At 33.2% G+C, this 17,577-nt stretch overlaps 3 protein-coding genes across 6 annotated transcripts in view; 2 read left to right on the plus strand and 1 right to left on the minus strand.

Annotated features, from left to right (window-relative positions):
- The window catches only part of LOC124298889 (transcriptional coactivator yorkie-like), a 30,475-nt gene extending 24,025 nt beyond the window's left edge, over positions 1-6,450 (plus strand). Inside the window, exons 5-7 of one of the 2 annotated variants that reach the window (XM_046751481.1) lie at positions 384-567; positions 669-785; positions 1,477-6,450. In XM_046751481.1, coding sequence (XP_046607437.1) covers positions 384-567; positions 669-785; positions 1,477-1,499 — 324 coding nt within the window. In that variant the 3' untranslated portion in view covers positions 1,500-6,450. The remainder of the gene's footprint in view (positions 1-383; positions 568-668; positions 786-1,476) is intronic. The other variant, XM_046751480.1, reaches the window with a different exon arrangement.
- A 352-nt stretch (positions 6,451-6,802) lies between these two features.
- LOC124298890 (40S ribosomal protein S18) lies at positions 6,803-8,599 on the minus strand. The gene is made up of 4 exons (XM_046751482.1): positions 8,463-8,599; positions 7,998-8,183; positions 7,533-7,634; positions 6,803-7,017 (listed from the first exon to the last, which is right to left on the minus strand). The coding sequence occupies exons 1-4, from the start codon at positions 8,463-8,465 to the stop codon at positions 6,850-6,852; spliced, it is 459 nt and encodes a 152-aa protein (XP_046607438.1). The 5' UTR covers positions 8,466-8,599; the 3' UTR covers positions 6,803-6,849.
- Positions 8,600-8,644: 45 nt separating this feature from the next.
- LOC124298887 (histone-lysine N-methyltransferase NSD2) lies at positions 8,645-17,012 on the plus strand. 3 transcript variants are annotated; one of them, XM_046751474.1, is made up of 14 exons: positions 8,645-9,127; positions 9,239-9,498; positions 10,592-10,889; positions 11,054-11,463; positions 11,587-12,394; positions 12,493-12,671; positions 13,005-13,326; positions 13,478-13,700; positions 13,897-14,092; positions 14,818-15,247; positions 15,331-15,586; positions 15,708-15,925; positions 16,206-16,408; positions 16,549-17,012. In XM_046751474.1, the coding sequence occupies exons 2-14, from the start codon at positions 9,277-9,279 to the stop codon at positions 16,798-16,800; spliced, it is 4,017 nt and encodes a 1,338-aa protein (XP_046607430.1). In that variant the 5' UTR covers positions 8,645-9,127; positions 9,239-9,276; the 3' UTR covers positions 16,801-17,012. The 3 variants fall into 3 exon arrangements, with proteins under 3 accessions (XP_046607430.1, XP_046607431.1, XP_046607432.1); XM_046751475.1 differs by having other exon boundaries at positions 8,645-9,019; XM_046751476.1 differs by having other exon boundaries at positions 8,645-8,995.
- The last annotated feature ends 565 nt before the right edge of the window (positions 17,013-17,577 follow it).

The raw sequence follows: 17,577 nt of genomic DNA on the forward strand, positions 1-17,577 counted from the left end.
AGTTTATTATCAGTGCACGGTATTATAAATAAAGGGATACCTATATATACCATAACGTCTACCTGTCAGGTTAAATAAATAATTGTGTTGCTCTGAGGATAATAATAATCATGTTGACACACTCAACATATTTTCATTGTGTATTGACGTTATGAGACTTTTATGTAGAATAGGGTAAGATTATCATCTTAGCATTCTCTAGCCGCGACATAAATTTGCTTTTAAAAAATTGTCAACTAAAATATTTTAGGTATTACACTTTCACTAAGAATTCAGTTGAAAGCTAAAATTTTCAGATCGCGCGATTTGACAAATCATTGAGAGTGAGATTAACGAAAATTCGCAGAAACTATTCTATAATTAATAATGTTTCCTTTCTCCAGCAAGAACTTATGCGACAAACAACAACAGAGGTAGCAATGGATCCATTTTTGTCAGGAATAAATGAGCAACACGCTCGTCAGGAGAGTGCCGACAGCGGTTTGGGTCTTGGAACGGCATATTCCCTTCCTCACACGCCAGAGGATTTTCTAGCCAATATAGATGACAATATGGATGGTAGAAGCGGTAAAGATTTTATAGTCAAAAGAATTGCATATGTATATGTGGGTTCAGTGCGACCTTAACTTTTATTATTTTAATTCTTATAAACGTTCTGTCCTATGCAGAAGGAGCACCGATGGAGACACCCGATTTGTCTACACTGAGTGACAACATAGATTCAACGGACGACCTCGTGCCTTCGCTTCAGGTATCACTGAAAGCACATTGTTACTATATTGACGGTATGATGACGCGGATAAGACGAGTTTTACTTTTTTTTTCTGTTGTATACGATCCTTGCAAGTGATACATCTCATTATTACTTCAGAAAAAATAATCGAACGGTGATCAATGAGAAAATGTAAATTCGTGACAATTCGTGACGTTTATATTCAAGCTTCTCTTCTTTGTCATACAAATTCAACTTCAAATGTTAAAATTGAAGTAATATCAGGAGTGATGTAATATGTTATGATATTTGTTGTACCGTTACATTCCAATAGAGAGGTGGTTGAGGAAAAACCAGTAATACTTGTTATTATAGATTACAGTTTTACGACTGATAGCCAGCTGATCAAGTTCTTGTCTGCTTTCTAAACCATGTTTCAATTTTTTTTTTCTTTATTATCGTGTATACGTCGAGGAAATACGTGGATTATTTGTGACTTTTTCATTTTGCACACAGAATGGTTTTCTCATTGCAGAACAATTTACAAGAATTTATTCCATAGGTCTCTTTATTTTAGAATTTTTTGGACTAGTAAACAAGTATTTAACAAAGCATAACTTCGCCCTTCAGATTATCGTTTATCATAATGTTGTCAGTATTGCGAGTACAGTGCTATGGATTGTATAACAAAAACTTGATACGGTGAAAGATATTTATTCGTAATGTATTTTACATTTAGTAAATGTTATATTTTTTCATTACAGTTGGGAGAAGACTTCACCAGTGACATTTTGGATGACGTTCAATCATTGATAAATCCTAACACTAGTAAATCTGAAAATGTATTAACGTGGCTGTAGCAAGTATGAGCAGATAGCGATTGGTTAAATCGGTCGGTAGCTGAGTCTTGGAAACTGCAATATTGCGCAGCATATGTTGCAACTGAAATCGTATAAACCGATTTTTTATGAAGAACACGGGAACCGCGAGGTGCAAGTGCTTAAGTAATTTGTAGATTTGCAAAGATTCAATGTCATAACTTTTATTTTGTTTCTTTTTTTTCAAGACCTGATATTATTAATTTACATCTGCTCAACAATTTCTATATACTTATACGTATACATATATGCATATGCAAACGAGTAAAAAATTCCTCGTGTATATAATATTAAACATAACAATTTATATCGTTGACGTTACACAGGAAAGAAAAAACAGTAAGAGTATCTCGACAATAATAAGAAGAAGAGTAAATACGTAATCGTATGTTTCACGATGAAAGAGAATAAAAATATTTGAGAATATAACATATTATCTACTATCAAATTCAAAGGTGTAAAAGCATCCAATTTGATAATTAATTAACGTCTGTTTTCATGGTGCTGAATAATTGAAACAAAAAAAAAGAATTTTTTTCTTTTCATTAGTATTTTAGTAAGTATTATAAGGTGTTTTACAAAGTTATTTTTAATTTGATAGTAATGAAAATTAACTGCGACAACATCGTAGGTATTATTACATAAGTAGTTTTACATTAACTCGTTGAGGCTGTGCTGTATAGCGTTAAATATGAATATATTACTTGTTCGTGTAAACTTTGTACAGCCAGTCATAATCAAATAATGAGCGCAAAGAGAAATGAGAAAAAAGAAGGGAAAAACAACAATAACAACCGTAACACACGTCACATTGGGACTTATGCTGTGTCACTTGGCATTATTTGTATTAAGCTCGAAATTATTTCCCAACGATATGATTTTCACATCTCCCATTTTGTCAATGAAAGTTTTGTTGAATTCTTCTTCTTCCTAAGTTGATTCGGCAAATATTGAACAGGATTCTGATACCATGACGTATCGGAAACAGTAACGGGCTCGTAAAAAAGTTATACTCCGAGTTAAAATTTAAGATTCAAATATTTTTATTAACAAAAGTCGGGTAGGAATTGTAACAGTCCTGACAAAATGTATAAAAATATGATATGTAGCTGATTAATTCAAGTTTCTACCTATATAGAGAAGTGCCTTCAAATCAAAATTATATCCTTTATTCCCGACTCAGCCATAAAGTCAACTTTTTTGACCTCAAAAGTGGGACGAAAGTGGCATATTTTTCCCTGAAACGCATTTGCGGGAAACATGAGGCCAATTTAAAAGCCCCAATTTTCAAATAAAGCGGCCAGAGTTGAGTCAGAAATAAAGTCCTATATGTAACACAGGAATAAAAGTCGACTTTATTCCCTTGTTACGTAATGTACCTTTTATTAGATGCAATCAATGATAATGGAATATATGTGTGATGCTAACTTCCAAATTACTGAGTTTTGACGTAATTATTGGGAATTGTAGTTTTCATGTATGATTGCTGTAGTAAATGTAGAAAATGATAGTAGATAAGAGAAAAATTGTGATTTTCAAAAAATACCATCGTTTCTAAAATTTGATTTAACAGTTTTGAATCTGTAACTAAAAACTTCAGAGTCAAGTTAGAAGAAGAAGAAGTAGTATATTATCTAACGTACAATATTCTACTGAATTTGAAATGGGATACGATTGGGAAAAAGAGAAGAAAAATATTCTTGAACACGTGGATAAGTAAAAAAGTGCCTTGGCTTTTGCAATTGAACACATATTGCTTCTTGAAAGCAATATAACCGTCCATACATAATGTTTGTTTAAATATACATTAGATGTGTCAATTGTTGTCGACACATTTTTAATGTATCATCAAATCACGAAATGATTATACCTTATACAATATATATATATAAAAAAGTGTGTGTATATATATATACACACACATACATATATATGTATATATATATATTTTATATATAAAAGTCTATACTTGTTACGAATACCGAAAAAATTGCAGTTATAAATTGGTATGAGACCTGTTAGAAATAAAAATTCCCTGTTCCCCTACATTTTATACTGTTCACAGATATATTAAAATTAGGTAAATTGGTAGTAGTACATACCGATGTATCGTAGTTTTAGGATTAAGATCAAGATTAACTCATTACAATATGATTTTTTTTTTTTTCAAGTAATACGATGGCATAAACATTGTCCACAATCGAGTCGACAAAACTGATATTATACATGCATATAAATTTAAACTAGTATGTGACAGCTAAGCACATCTTGACGCCTGTAAAATGGTGTAGTGACTAATTGCCTTGAAAAATATGTTTAGCTCATATATTTAAAGTTCATTATCAAATTCAGACGGTGCTCCTAATTTGGAAAACAAAAGAGGGGGGAAAAAGTTGACTCATGGTGCCCATAGCATGGGAATTGGTGAAGATATGGTACTCAGGCTTTGCCATTATTAAGTGTTTTTAATACAGATGATAAAATTGATTGATGTTATTTACACGACAGGCTCTTCGTCTTTCTGTGAAGAAAAATTCTTGGAGACGCCTATTAATATGTTTATAAATATATTAATTGTACGCTAATATTTCAATTGTTATAAAATTATTAGCTGTGCAGATACCAAGTAGTACGCCTTAATTATACGTGCATACACAAATAAATAAATTCATAAACGGTTTCATCTATATTTACCTAATTGTTACATTTGTATTATAGGACTGAAAATTGATAAATAATATTGTAATTTTTATCGGTATAATAGCAGTAAGAATAACAATAATATTAATTACAATTTTTGCGAAGATTTTGTTATCCTGAATATTATTGACAGCCAGATTTCATAAAACTTTAGACTTTTACATCATTCCTTAAGGAATGCGAAATAAATGTATGTACGAACTTTCAGTATGTCGAAGGAAACGCGAACATAACATCGTGATATAATTTACTGATAATACATTTATCCAGTCAAATACAACACATATCAAAAAATAACGGAGCAAAAAATTTACGTTGTTTGATAAGCTACAGGATCAACACAATTTCATACATGTACAGGATGACCTGTTTAAAATTGGTACCACGTGAAAAAAGTTTTTATAATTTATTCAGAAAACAAAACTAAACGCTACTTCACATAAAACTTGTAAACAAAGCGAAAGCTGCTGAGTATAAATAATAAATACTCTTTGATGTAGGTATTATTCTCCACTATGATCTCACTAAGAACAAATATACTCTTTTCTTTGTTAAACTTGAATTAATTTAACACTGAATAGAAGTTAAGACTTTCCTCATTTAAAAATGTGTTTTCTCAGTATTACAGGCGTTTTATAGCGTACCTTTTTTAAATCGTGTAATCCTGTACTATTTTATTTGTACGTTATCAATATTAATAATATTATACACACATACGTTGATACATCCATACTTATGATATACTTTTATTTTCGTGGTGAAAAATGAAATTATGTTCCGTAAGCGTTCACATATTTTTCCTGCAACAGATCTACCATTAGCGAGACAGATGTTATTTGAATCTAATGAACATGTAAAACTAACGAAACAAGGGGGAAATATGAGCATGCAAAATTGAAAAGTAATGCGTATGAAATAATAAAAATAATTAATATTTATTATTATTATTCTTACGGGACAAAATATCACACGCGTCAAAAGAAGATAATAGTAAAGATTTTGAAAAACTATCTGAGATTATAATAAATAAATGAAAAAATAAATTAATTGTTTGTCAGTATTTAAAGTATGCTCATTGGCCAATCATAATTATGACGTACATTTTTTATATAATTGTTATCAAGTGCCTTAGTAATAAAATGATAATAATTATTTACGTACTCACTTATATACATATATAATAATATATATATATATATATATATATGTGTGTGTGTGTGTGTGTGTGTGTGTGTATGTATGTACGATATGAATAAGTAGGATTAATTTTTTCAAGATAGTATGTTAACCGTGTCAGTTTTCATAGTTCAATCCTTGCCTTTCATTCTTATGTCAATCGCTGATATACACCTAGATATATTCTGGTAATAGAAATGAATAAATAAATAACTGAATGGATCATATTTTAAAGTGCATTAGGTTTTGTATCATATTTTCTGTGAAGGTTTAATATTCATCATTGTTTTCATATCATAACCATAATGTACTTCATTGACGGTAATCATTCAGAAGATTCAGAATAAGAAATTACCGCCATAACAATGATTTAAGTTGCAACTTGTTTTTCATGATCGACTAATACAAATTTTAGTAATACTCAGTTTGGGAATAAATACTTTTTTTTTTAATATTTCAATAACAAAAGAAGAAAATTCCTATCGTACATAAGTAAATTTGAATCACTATAATTTTGAACTGATTGCAATGCGAAGCAATAAAGTACATCTAATTTTGTGACCATGTTTTTTCACTTTATAGATGATAAATATACATAAATATACGAATATCCTGAAAATTTGAATAATTATCATCATCTATTATTAGGTACAATATTAATAGCATTAATAAAGTTATAGCAATAAAAACATGAAATTAATAATTCAATCCATTTCATTCAGGACAATGCCTTACCAGAATATTTCAACATTTAAATTAGCTAATTTGAAAATAAATTTTCGAAAGCAATTTGAAAAAATTTGTACATCTATAACAGATAGAAAAAATAGTTGGTTCTATAGTTACTCATCATTCAATTTGGTCGGGCAAATGTTAACAAATAGGGAATCTCTAGTTTCTACAACCTGTCTACAGACTTGTCATATTCCATTGTTTTAAGAAGAAACGGTTGAAGGGTGTTGAATAAAAATTGTACGCGAATCATATTAATCTTATATTATCAGATTATTCTGATGATGATCACTTCAAATAGATCTTGATGTGATAGATTCTATATTATTGCAAATGTTTCCCTCGACTGGTTATTTACAATTTAAAAAAATATATTGTTGAGAAATTTCTTTGAATTCCTATTGTGTCATGGGTATTAGTAATACTAGTATTAACCTGAATTCTATATGTGGATGTTCGATGGTTTAGACATGAAAGCAGAACTTGTTAACTACCACATACCATACTATGTGATGCAATAATGAAGAAGTGAAAAAAAAGAATAATCTGTTAATCAATAACTCAAAAATCAGGACAGGTTTGCTCAAATTAATGAGTACACAAATTAGAATTGGGTTTTCAATATTTATTGTTATCCAATAACATGTAAAATTACTTCTTCTTAGATACACCGACAGTGCGTCCACGACGACCAGTAGTCTTGGTGTGCTGACCTCGGACACGGAGACCCCAGTAGTGTCTCAAACCCCGGTGAGCACGAATTTTCTTCATACGTTCCAAATCCTCACGCAATTTCGAGTCCAAATTTGAACTGGTTAACTGTTGAATATACATGCAAATGGTGTGAATGGAGACAGTTTATAAGTAAAGAAAAATTGTTCAAGAGTGTTGAACTTTGTTGCATTCTACTTTCTAGGTATTTGGAACACTATTTGGTATACTGTATCATCAAAGAGTGAACCATAATGCAGTTTATCTAGCACAGGCTACCAGCGATGTTATACAAAGTAAAAGTAAACACCGCCGTTTATCCGTGCATAATCTCAATCACTGATCGTCAACCTAAATCTGGATTGTAGATTTTCAGAATAACATGGTCACCGCTTGTGGGTTGTACCAGAAATATTAAAGAGCACATTAGATTATTGTGATTACTTTGGCATGAGCCTACAAAAAACAAATAATACATAGTATAGTAGTTGATAGTACTACTTCGCACAAAAACGAAGTATGTGGATTTGAAGGATCAGTTGAACATAATATAAGTACTTAGAATTAATTTGCATTGGTAACAACTGGCTCTCATTTAAGTTTGTAAAGTCACTATCCCTTACCTGGGAGTACTTGCCGTCGACAATGTCTTTTTGTCTGTTAAGGAACCAGTCGGGAATTTTGTATTGCCTTGGATTAGACATGATCGTGATGATCTTCTCTACCTGTTGAGAAGGCGGATTACGTTACTACAGTTATGCAGATTGATAACTTGTTCGTAAGACAAGAAAAGACAATTGATCGCTAAGGGTATTAGTCTCTTATTTGGGCAGATAGAGATTTGTGTTGTCAACACTAATACTCAAACACTGTAATTGTAGTGTAAAGCACAATGTGTAAATCAGCTTAGTAATAAATTTTTACAGATTTTATGAACCTAATTTGGACGGTTAATTCCAGAAGATCGGAGGGTGTTTATATTCGAGAAGAAGACAGGAGAGGTTAGGTATATCACGGCTAACCTCGGAGGAAGTGATTGATTTGAACGCGAAAGAGCAAGAGGTGATTGTAGTAAGCTTTTTCGTTACCTCTTCTTCAGAGCATTCCCCGGCACGTTTGTCCAAGTCTACGTCGGCCTTCTTGAGAACGATATTCGCGTAGCGCCGTCCAACACCTTTGATGGCAGTCATGGCGAACATAACCTTTATGTTACCGTCGATGTTCGTGCCCATAACACGAAGAATGTGCTGAAACTTTTCCGGTATAACGAGCGACTGAAATATAGAAATCAATGTGTCATCAGTGTCTTCAGAACTGTCAAAATTATAAACATGTGGTCAGACCACGCCATTTCTTCTTGGGACTGACGAGAGGGCTTTTGTCTGAAGCAAGATATCTGGTAAAGTTGAGGTAAAACGACACAAGTCAGCGAAATATCTAAGGTAAAACTCCATTGAAATATAGCTTATGCATTTCCACAATAAATTCACAGTGTATCTTCAAGGATTCGTCGGATATTTAAAGATTATGCTGCTGATCGGCATGAAACTCACCATTTTCACCGATTGTTAGCTACAAAAGAGAGGATAGAGGTGCCGGTGGAACCGGAACTCGGAAGTAGCGGCACGAGTCGCGCACTAGCGCCATCAGCGCGATTTTCAACCAAATAATTGTGTTCGATTTTCAGCAAATAAATCACAAACCGTTATGTAAAGATCAAATCAACCAGAAAAATTCGGTCGTATTATTTCAGGCAAAACTACTCAGGATAGAGTCATTACAGAATTACTGTAGAAGTAACACAAAGTTTTGTGTACGTTGCCATTCGAACATTAAAAGACCTGTTTTTGAGAGACTACATATCTGATGACATCTGTCGTGGATTGTCGGCATTACCGACTGTGCGAGTAACGGGCCATAGAAATCGCGGGAAACGCGCCCTGTTGCAGCTCAGCAGCTCCGTTCCCCGTGCAATTTCATTATCATCAATAGTAGGACTTTTCCGTCTGTAGTAAAAATTAAAATATTAGTGAAATTTTACCAACTAACCGGATCGAACCAAGCCTTCCGAAATTCAATCCAGAACGTAAATAACCATTTGAAGTACAGGGTAAATTAGACCATTCTAAAAAAGCGGCACACACTTTACATTCGGCCATCGCACTCTCATTCAGGCTACCTACCCTAGTGGCAACGAACACCACCACTTCCTCGTGCAGTGAGAATGAATTTTAATCCGGGTTCAATAAATATTATCATCATTGATTAAGACAAAAACTATCCAAGTTGAACTTGTATACAGATATCATTAATTGTACGTATTTCATAGACACACAACTGCCAAATGTATCAACAACGCAGAGAGTTATGAGTGCTTTCAATGCAGAGGGGCCAAAAGAGGCTTCCACGAATACTACCAAAAACTTCGGATCTACTGTAACGGGAAGCAGAGCCAATGATTCAACCAAAATCCAGGATTCATCGGATACTGTTAATGGCTTAAAAGATTCTAAATCTGTCAGTTATTCACCTAACACGAGCCGATATGGTAGAACAATTAAGTCAAAGCTGCATGGCAGCATGCCTTCGGTAAGATCATTCGTTTCTGCAAGCTTGTAATTTTCAAGCTACCCATTTAAAATTTTCTATTTTACTCCAATTTGTCACTTGCCTATTTTTATACCCCTACTTCAACAATCAAGGGTCAAGCTGCAAGTCGCAGTTCAATGTGTACACGCTTTCACTTCTACACTTTATTACCAGTATAATAATTCCATCTTTATAGAAACCAAGTAATTTGACATATTCAATATAATATCAGCCTTTCATCTTTGCGATGATGAATCTAATTGCCCCAAATTTTGCCACCTTTTGTATGCTTTCTTTCATAGGTAAATTATTAAATCCAAAATTGAACTTACGTACTGTGCCAAACTTGCAGCCTTAAATATTTTTGCTCATAATTAACAATTTTCAGTTACGAAGATAACCCATTTATGGCCATTTACCAAAATAATTTGATAACAAACAATCTTTTTCATTATCTTCAGACACTTATAGTTAATTTTACAAATGTTAACAACATTCGGTGCGGACATTGCTGATAGCTATATAATGTAAATATAATTATGGTTCATTTGTTTTATTTGGAATCCAAATAGTATACGTTTGCATTTGAATTCTCAATTGTATCACAGTATTGATAAAAATTTTATCTGAATCTTCTCTTAATCTGTAGTAAATTTGACTACCGTGGAAAGTTCTTCTAATTTTATTCATAACTCGAGAGAAATAAACACCGATACAATATTTCAGTCACGTTAACGGAGTGCAAAATGGTCTTTAATACAGCTAATACATATCATATATATATATATATATATGTATATGTCAGATGCACACATTACACAAAAGATGTTTTACCTTATCCATCGGTAGAAAATTTAAATGTCCAGCTGGTATTATGCTAATAAATAAACCTGTCATATTTTTTGGACTATTTCCTAAAAAACAGACAATTTTATATTAAATATATTTGATATTAATATATTTTACAGAGCTTCAAGTAGGTATTCGTTGAAAAAACGGAATATTTCGAGTTTTATATTTATAATGCAATGATAAAAATTGTAGATTCAAAAAACATGCATAATTAAATAAATGCAATTCTTTTACATTTCAGAGTGACTATAACTTGCTCTCTAACAAGCAAGAACTCTCTAGCCAAAGCATAAATGGAAACGGTGGCGGCATCAGTAAAAAAATTTTTCAGGACCAAGTTAAATCCGTTTCAAATCCTTCTCAAGGAGAGAGTTTTGATAGTACTTTAAATTTATCAAGAGATTCAAGTAACCTGAGTACTGATATGGAGTGTAATTGGCTTTTAGGACAGTTAGCCTGGGCACGGATTGGCACTTTTCCGTTTTGGCCTTGCGTTGTTACTCTAGAACCAGTAACAATGATATATCACAAAGTGTTGCGTAAGTATTACATCAACACAGGATTTTATTATTCGATACACTTTGTATTGCATTTCTGCAATATTTTGCCATGTTTGGGTAAATCGAGCCAAAAGAAAAAAGATTTATCGAGCATTATCAAAAATTTACATTGCTTGGAAATTGACTCAATTTCTACTCATCAGGAACGGGCAGGGCACAGCAACTGGGCATACATGTCCAGTATTTTGGTGATAAAGGACGGCATAATTGGGTGAAATCCCATTATATGATCCCTTTTAGTGGTATTAAAAATTTCGAAACCCTAGCTGAGTCATTGACCCCAGAAGTTAAAAAAAAAGACCCTAAATATGCAGCAGCATTCATTGTTAAGTCTGGTATGAAACCTAAATGGGACAAAGCAGTCTCAGAGGCTACAGATGTCTTGTCGATGACTAATGAACAACGAGCTGAAGTATTTAAACCGCCAATAAAGTTACTCAGACCTGTGACAACAGAGGTACCAAAAACGAATACTAAAGAGAAAATAGTAGTTCGCAAAAGAAAACTTTCGCCTGATGATAAAACTTCACCAAAACGAATGAAGGCAGAAAACGTAAGGTTCATCTAATAATAATAAGTAGTCTCTTCCTAATAGAAAACTTATCGATCAATTTATTTATTTTTTTTTTAATTCTATTTTGTTCTAAAAAAATACTTTTTACTATCGTTCTTACAGGCTGAATCAGAAGTAGATACTGATGAGAAGCTAGAAAAACCAAAATCACGTAAACAGAGACGTGAACATAATGAAAATAAGGCGGATGTGAATCTAAGTGCAAATACACCACCGACGCCACCCTCTAGTCACAAAGATTCAAGCGACGAAGCACCACTTCCTAAGAAACCAAAAACTAAGAAATTGAAAAAAATAGTGGAAGGTGATTTTGAAATTTATTTTGAGAGAAACAGAGACAGAATACAGGAAGAACAGCCTGATGCTTCAGAATCGGAAATTCGAAGATATTTGAAAAAGACTTGGGGCAGCATGAACATTGTTTCCAAAAGTTCATATCAGGTGCGATTGAAGCAAAATAACAGTTCGCAGGTAAAGGGCAGACGCCTTATAAAGGAAAGTTTCTCCTCATCTGATGATGAAACAGAAGAGGTAAACGTGTCATTAGAAGAGGAGCAGATCTTCACAATAAACAAAAAACTGAAGTCAAGTGTAGAAAAACCTGATCCTGGTACGACTGAAAATGCGAATGGAAAAAAGAAACGACTTCATAATTTATTTAAAGGTATGAAGCAAGAACGAGTGTGCCAAATATGTGAAAAGTCTGGCAAGCTTACGAGATGTAGAGGACCTTGTTATTCGTATTTTCATTTGTCATGTGTCAAACCCGGTGAATCCAGCCCTGAAAATAGTATAGATGGTAATACTACTGAGGATGAGTTGTTTGATAATTCTAGAGATGCCAAGGAAATATCAGGAGAAGAGGATGAGAATAATCAGGAAGAAGTTGAAACCAATGACAAAACAGAAGGTGAGATATTAGTCTATGGTAAAATATGGGAATCTGCCCAAGCCTAATTTCGGTAAACAAGAAACGTTTTTCTTGCTAAACTTTCTACTATTTTACAGAAAAAAGCGATGACCCGGTTGAACAGTCTGAAGAAGAAGCATTCAAGTGCATAGACTGTTTATCTGGCGTTGCACCAGCCTGTTTTATATGCAATGAACGAGAAGGTGATAGAATTAGGTGTACAGTTTTTGCTTGTGGAAAACATTATCATTCAGCGTGCTTGAAACCGTGGCCACAGGTGATTTTTTCATATTTATTGAACATTTTGTTTTGAGGGGTCAACCATTTTGTCAAATAGCTTACAGGATTTTTATTATGCAAAGGGATTTTACGATTTTCTACCGCATTTACAGAGCCGGAAGTATATCATTTCTCAAAAGGCCCCCATATTTTCAATAATCCAAAATTGCGAGTAATCCCTCCTCATTTTGCTCTAATTATCATCACTCAAAGCTCAGGAAATATTTATATGCTATATTATTTCAATAAGCCTTAGTTTATTGATTACATACTTTGTTCGTGTTTCTCAAGTAACTAGATGTTTTTTCTTTTTTCTTTTCAACAAAATTAGTCGCACTGGCAAGGTGGACGATTATATTGTCCATATCACGTATGCCACACTTGTAGCTCAGACAATCCTCGAGATAGTAATCATTTGAGGTCACCGAACGAAAAGCTGGTTCGATGTGTGCGATGTCCATCATCTTACCATCCATCAATAACCTGCCTTCCAGCTGGTTCAGGTATATTAACTGGTAGTCAAATCATTTGTCCAAAACACTACAAAGCTCCTCATCCTCCGTTGAATGCTGCGTGGTGTTTTCTGTGCACGCAAGGTGGTAGTCTGATATGCTGCGACACTTGTCCAACTTCTTTCCATCCAGAATGTCTAGGTAAATTATAATAATCCTTATAAGTAAAAAGAAACAGTATTTATTTACACACTAAGTTATTTCATTCTCAAATTTGCATTAATATGTTCATTTTAAAAAGTTATTTTCTGTACAATTTAATTGTCTACAAATTTAATATTTCTCATCATAGGAATAGATGCACCAGATGGTGCCTTCATTTGTGAAGACTGTGAAACTGGGCGTTTACCTCTATATGGTGAGGTAACGTGGGTAAAGTTGGGTAACTATAGATGGTGGCCTTCAATCATCTGTTATCCCCATGAAATACCTCATAATGTGCTCACTATTCCTCACACACCGGGTGAATTTTGCGTTATGTTTCTCGGAACTAAGAACTACTACTGGGTTCACAGGTAAACAGGATATAAACATTATTTAAATTCTTTCTTTTTAATCTAAAATTGTTATTCCTTTCCGATTCTTTGAGCAAGCTTTTTGTTGTATAGTATAATAATTCAAAAAATTTTCTGCAGTCTTTCGTTTGCTTTCATTTTACAGCTCTGAAAACAAAACACTTAATTGTTTTTTTTTTTTTTCTTTCTTTTGTAGAGGAAGAGCATTTCTTTACCAAGATGGGGATGCGAATACCAAAACTTCGACAGGTAAAAAATACGTTGATGAAGCATATAGAAAGGCATTGGAAGAAGCTCAAGAAATGCATCTTCGATTAAAAATAGAAAGAGCTGCTGCTGTTAAGGAAAATGGTCCGAAAGACTTAAAGCCTCCACATTATGTGAAACTCAAGGTACTATACTAACGTTTTTTCCTGATTAATACAAAATAACCTGTATTTACTGTATTACTTTTAGTTACTGTACAGGTAGTTACATTTTAAACTTTTTCACGTCAACTATCATGAAATCGAAAAAATTGTCATTATAGGTGTGAACCTAAATTGTGTTCTCATAGTTTTTTTTTTTTAGGACAATATGAAATCCTTAATATTATACCTTGTACTTGATAAGCGAGTTTCAAATTAACTTTGGTTCTAATCTATTTTAGTGCATATGTCTATGACCATGCAGTCGACCAGTGAAATTTCTTGAGTACAAGTAAACTATGATTTACAGAAAGTGACGCTGATAGTATTAGATACTGGATACTATTTAACCCTTAGCGACCACACGGGGGTTTTTTTTATGGTAGTGGTATATGTTGTGCGTACAATCCTAAAATTTTAGCCCTTAATATTGGAAAATGGCGGAGTAATGATTTTTTCTGAAAAAAACCATTTTTGCTGAATTTTCACATATATGACCAGTTTTTAGAACACCATCTATAAATTAACCGATAAAAATCGTTAGAAATGTTGAAGAACTCTTCAAAAAACATGAAACAATTGGTTAGAAGTCTCGAAACACCCACATATATGTCTTGTATAACTAGGTTTTTCAGCGTGGGTGAATGAGTTACCCCATGTGGTCGCTAAGGGTTAATTTAGAATAGAAGTGAATCAAATTACTCTTGCAGGTGAACAAGCCCGTGGGAAACGTTAAGCCTGTCGAAGTTGAGAGTATTGCTGCTTGTGACTGTGATGCAGACTGGGATAATCCCTGTGCCCCAGAAACAGATTGTTTGAATCGCATCCTCTCCGTTGAATGTAGTTCAGGGATGTGTCCAGCAGGGCCCAAGTGTGGAAATCAAGCGTTTGTTAGGCGGCAGTATCCCTCAATGATACCTTTCCATACTGCTGGAAGAGGATGGGGACTTAAAGCTCTTGAAACAATAAAATCTGGCCAGTTTGTAGTAGAATATGTAGGCGAAGTCATTGACGAAGCTGAGTACAAACGTAGGTTACAGCGCAAAAAAGAATTAAAAGATGAAAATTTCTATTTTCTAACCATAGATAACTTCCGAATGATTGATGCTGAACCTAAGGGTAACCTTAGTCGGTTCATGAGTAAGTATATACTATGAGAAACTAGGTCATTTGTTACTGCTGAATTAAAATACGCTACTCCTTTCATTCTTTGTCATTTTAAGATCACTCCTGCCAGCCAAATTGCGAAACGCAAAAGTGGACCGTGAATGGTGACACGCGAATAGGACTCTTCGCACTCAGAGACATAGAAATTGGGGAAGAATTGACTTTTAACTACAACTTGGCTTGTGATGGAGAAACTCGGAAGCCATGCCTTTGTGGTTCACCGAATTGTAGTGGGTTTATTGGGCTTAAGGCTCCAAAATTGATGCAGCAACTGAACACTGCGCAAGAAAAAAAAATTTCAAAACAAAAGCGGTAATTTTGTTGTTTCAGCTCATGTCGTTATCGGTAACTTTATAGAATTTTTTGCACAGATTATCAAGCTCAACTTCTTTATACTATAAAATATAACTACAAGATTTAACTTTATCCTCAGATCTGGTAAAGTAAAGTCATGCTGGACATGTGGGAATAAAATATCAGATGACGATTTACTTCAATGTGATCAGAAAACTTGTGGTAAGAGGTATCATAAAACATGTGTTACTTTCGAAGACACGGATTCAAGATTTAGTTGCCCTTGGCATCATTGTGCTGCATGCAGTCGTAGAACTTCAGCTCATTGCTCATTTTGTAGCACAGCATTTTGTCAAAGTAAATATTAATACTAACATAATTATTATCTATTATAGTATAGAGTTTTGCATCTCAATAAAATTTACATTTTTTTTTTTTCAACTGAATCTTCTACATAATTTCAGTATCAAAATGGTTGAAACAACAATTTTTTTTACTACTTTCGATTCATACAACGTGATCTAACTCGTATTGTAAATGATGTAGTGTGGAAAAAGATTCACTACCTTAACGTTAAAATCGTCATGAATTTTTGTGAAAAACCAGAAATAATTCATAAGAAATACTTTCCACACAGTTCACATCGAAGGAAAATTAACAGAATACGGTGATAAAGGAGGGTTCACTTGTAACTCCCATGGAACAATAGGTTCTGATAATAATGAATCTGATAATGATACTGAAACTGAAAAAGCGGAATCTCCAATTGAATTCAGTAGTCCACTTATATCTGGAAACCCACCAACTAGAGATCCTTCTCCAAGAGTTTCTATCATTGAGGTATTCTTGTTCCATACACTTGCAATAAAGTAAGACATTTCTGAAAGTGAATGAAAATTGCACTGTTGTATGTCAAAGTATTATTTTGGATCAAATAATCATTAGAGATTTAAAAGTAAATGAATATTTATGTTTGCCAGGTACACGGAAGTAGCGAGGAGGGAGAGGAATCCCAGAAAGAGGACGAAGATGAACAAGCTGGAAATGGAATTCAACCAGTTAGTGAAGTAGATAAAAAAAAGATATCGAAAAAAAAGACGCCATTATCCCGGCGATTCTCTGTAAGAAAGCAGCGGCAAGAAGAAGCAGCAAAAACTCTGAGCGCTTTGACCTCTAGTCAATTAGAAGCGATAATCGGAGGTAGCGTTTTAAATGGCGAAAAAAATTATTGAGAGACGATTAATTGGTGTGTATTCGTATGGTAGAACTATTTACAATTAAAATTATATTGAGGGACTATTCATTTGTAGTATAAAAATAATATTAAAGGTAAAAAAAAAAAAAAAAATCGAGATCCTTTTAATGTTGGACAAGAAAGGACTAATAGGTGTGAAGTTGCATTACACGAGATAAACGGTTAGCACTTCTACCAATTTATCCCTCCCCACAACATACTACTTTTACCAAAAAATGATACAGTTAATTAACAATGTGGTCACTAATGAAATAATATAATCCGGTCGTGCATGAAAAGGAATAAATGTATAGAATCTGAACTTATTCAAAGTTCTGACAGTCTTTACTGTCATTTCAGTTACGTAAAAAATAGTTTTTGTTTTGTTTGATATGGTAGAAAACAAATATAAAATTCGTTTATGAGTATACTCTTTTTACTTAAAATAAAAAATAATAAACAATTTTAAAAAATAATATTCCTCAACAGTCATTTTAATTACTGAAATTGTGTGGGCAATTACACACGGCTAATAATAATACAATCAAGGCAATAGGGTAATAACAACATGTTCCCAGAGTATTCAAGTAATTAACACCTGTTAACATGCCGCCATAGTACATGGATATGAATTGTTTGGTGTGAATAAAACTTTCTTATATTAAAACTAATCGCAAGTAAAGATAGATCTATTATACATACATTATAAAGTATGATAAATGTTAACGACGGTCTTTGAAATTTGTTACGTTTTGAAAATTTATAATTTTAAGAA

The sequence above is a fragment of the Neodiprion virginianus genome, chromosome 2, assembly GCF_021901495.1.
Source record: "Neodiprion virginianus isolate iyNeoVirg1 chromosome 2, iyNeoVirg1.1, whole genome shotgun sequence".
Classification (NCBI taxonomy): Eukaryota; Metazoa; Arthropoda; class Insecta; order Hymenoptera; family Diprionidae; genus Neodiprion; species Neodiprion virginianus.

Coding starts and splice junctions, on each gene's coding strand:
- LOC124298890 (XM_046751482.1), bottom strand. Junction 7,635..7,997: donor GGGAATGCTCTGAAGAAGAG/GTAACGAAAAAG, acceptor CCTTCTCAACAG/GTAGAGAAGATCATCACGAT. Junction 7,018..7,532: donor TCGACGGCAAGTACTCCCAG/GTAAGGGATAGT, acceptor TATATTCAACAG/TTAACCAGTTCAAATTTGGA.
- LOC124298887 (XM_046751474.1), top strand. CDS start 9,277: ATGAGTGCTTTCAATGCAGAGGGGCCAAAAGAGGCTTCCACGAATACT. Junction 15,248..15,330: donor TAACCTTAGTCGGTTCATGA/GTAAGTATATAC, acceptor TGTCATTTTAAG/ATCACTCCTGCCAGCCAAAT. Junction 16,409..16,548: donor CAAGAGTTTCTATCATTGAG/GTATTCTTGTTC, acceptor TATGTTTGCCAG/GTACACGGAAGTAGCGAGGA.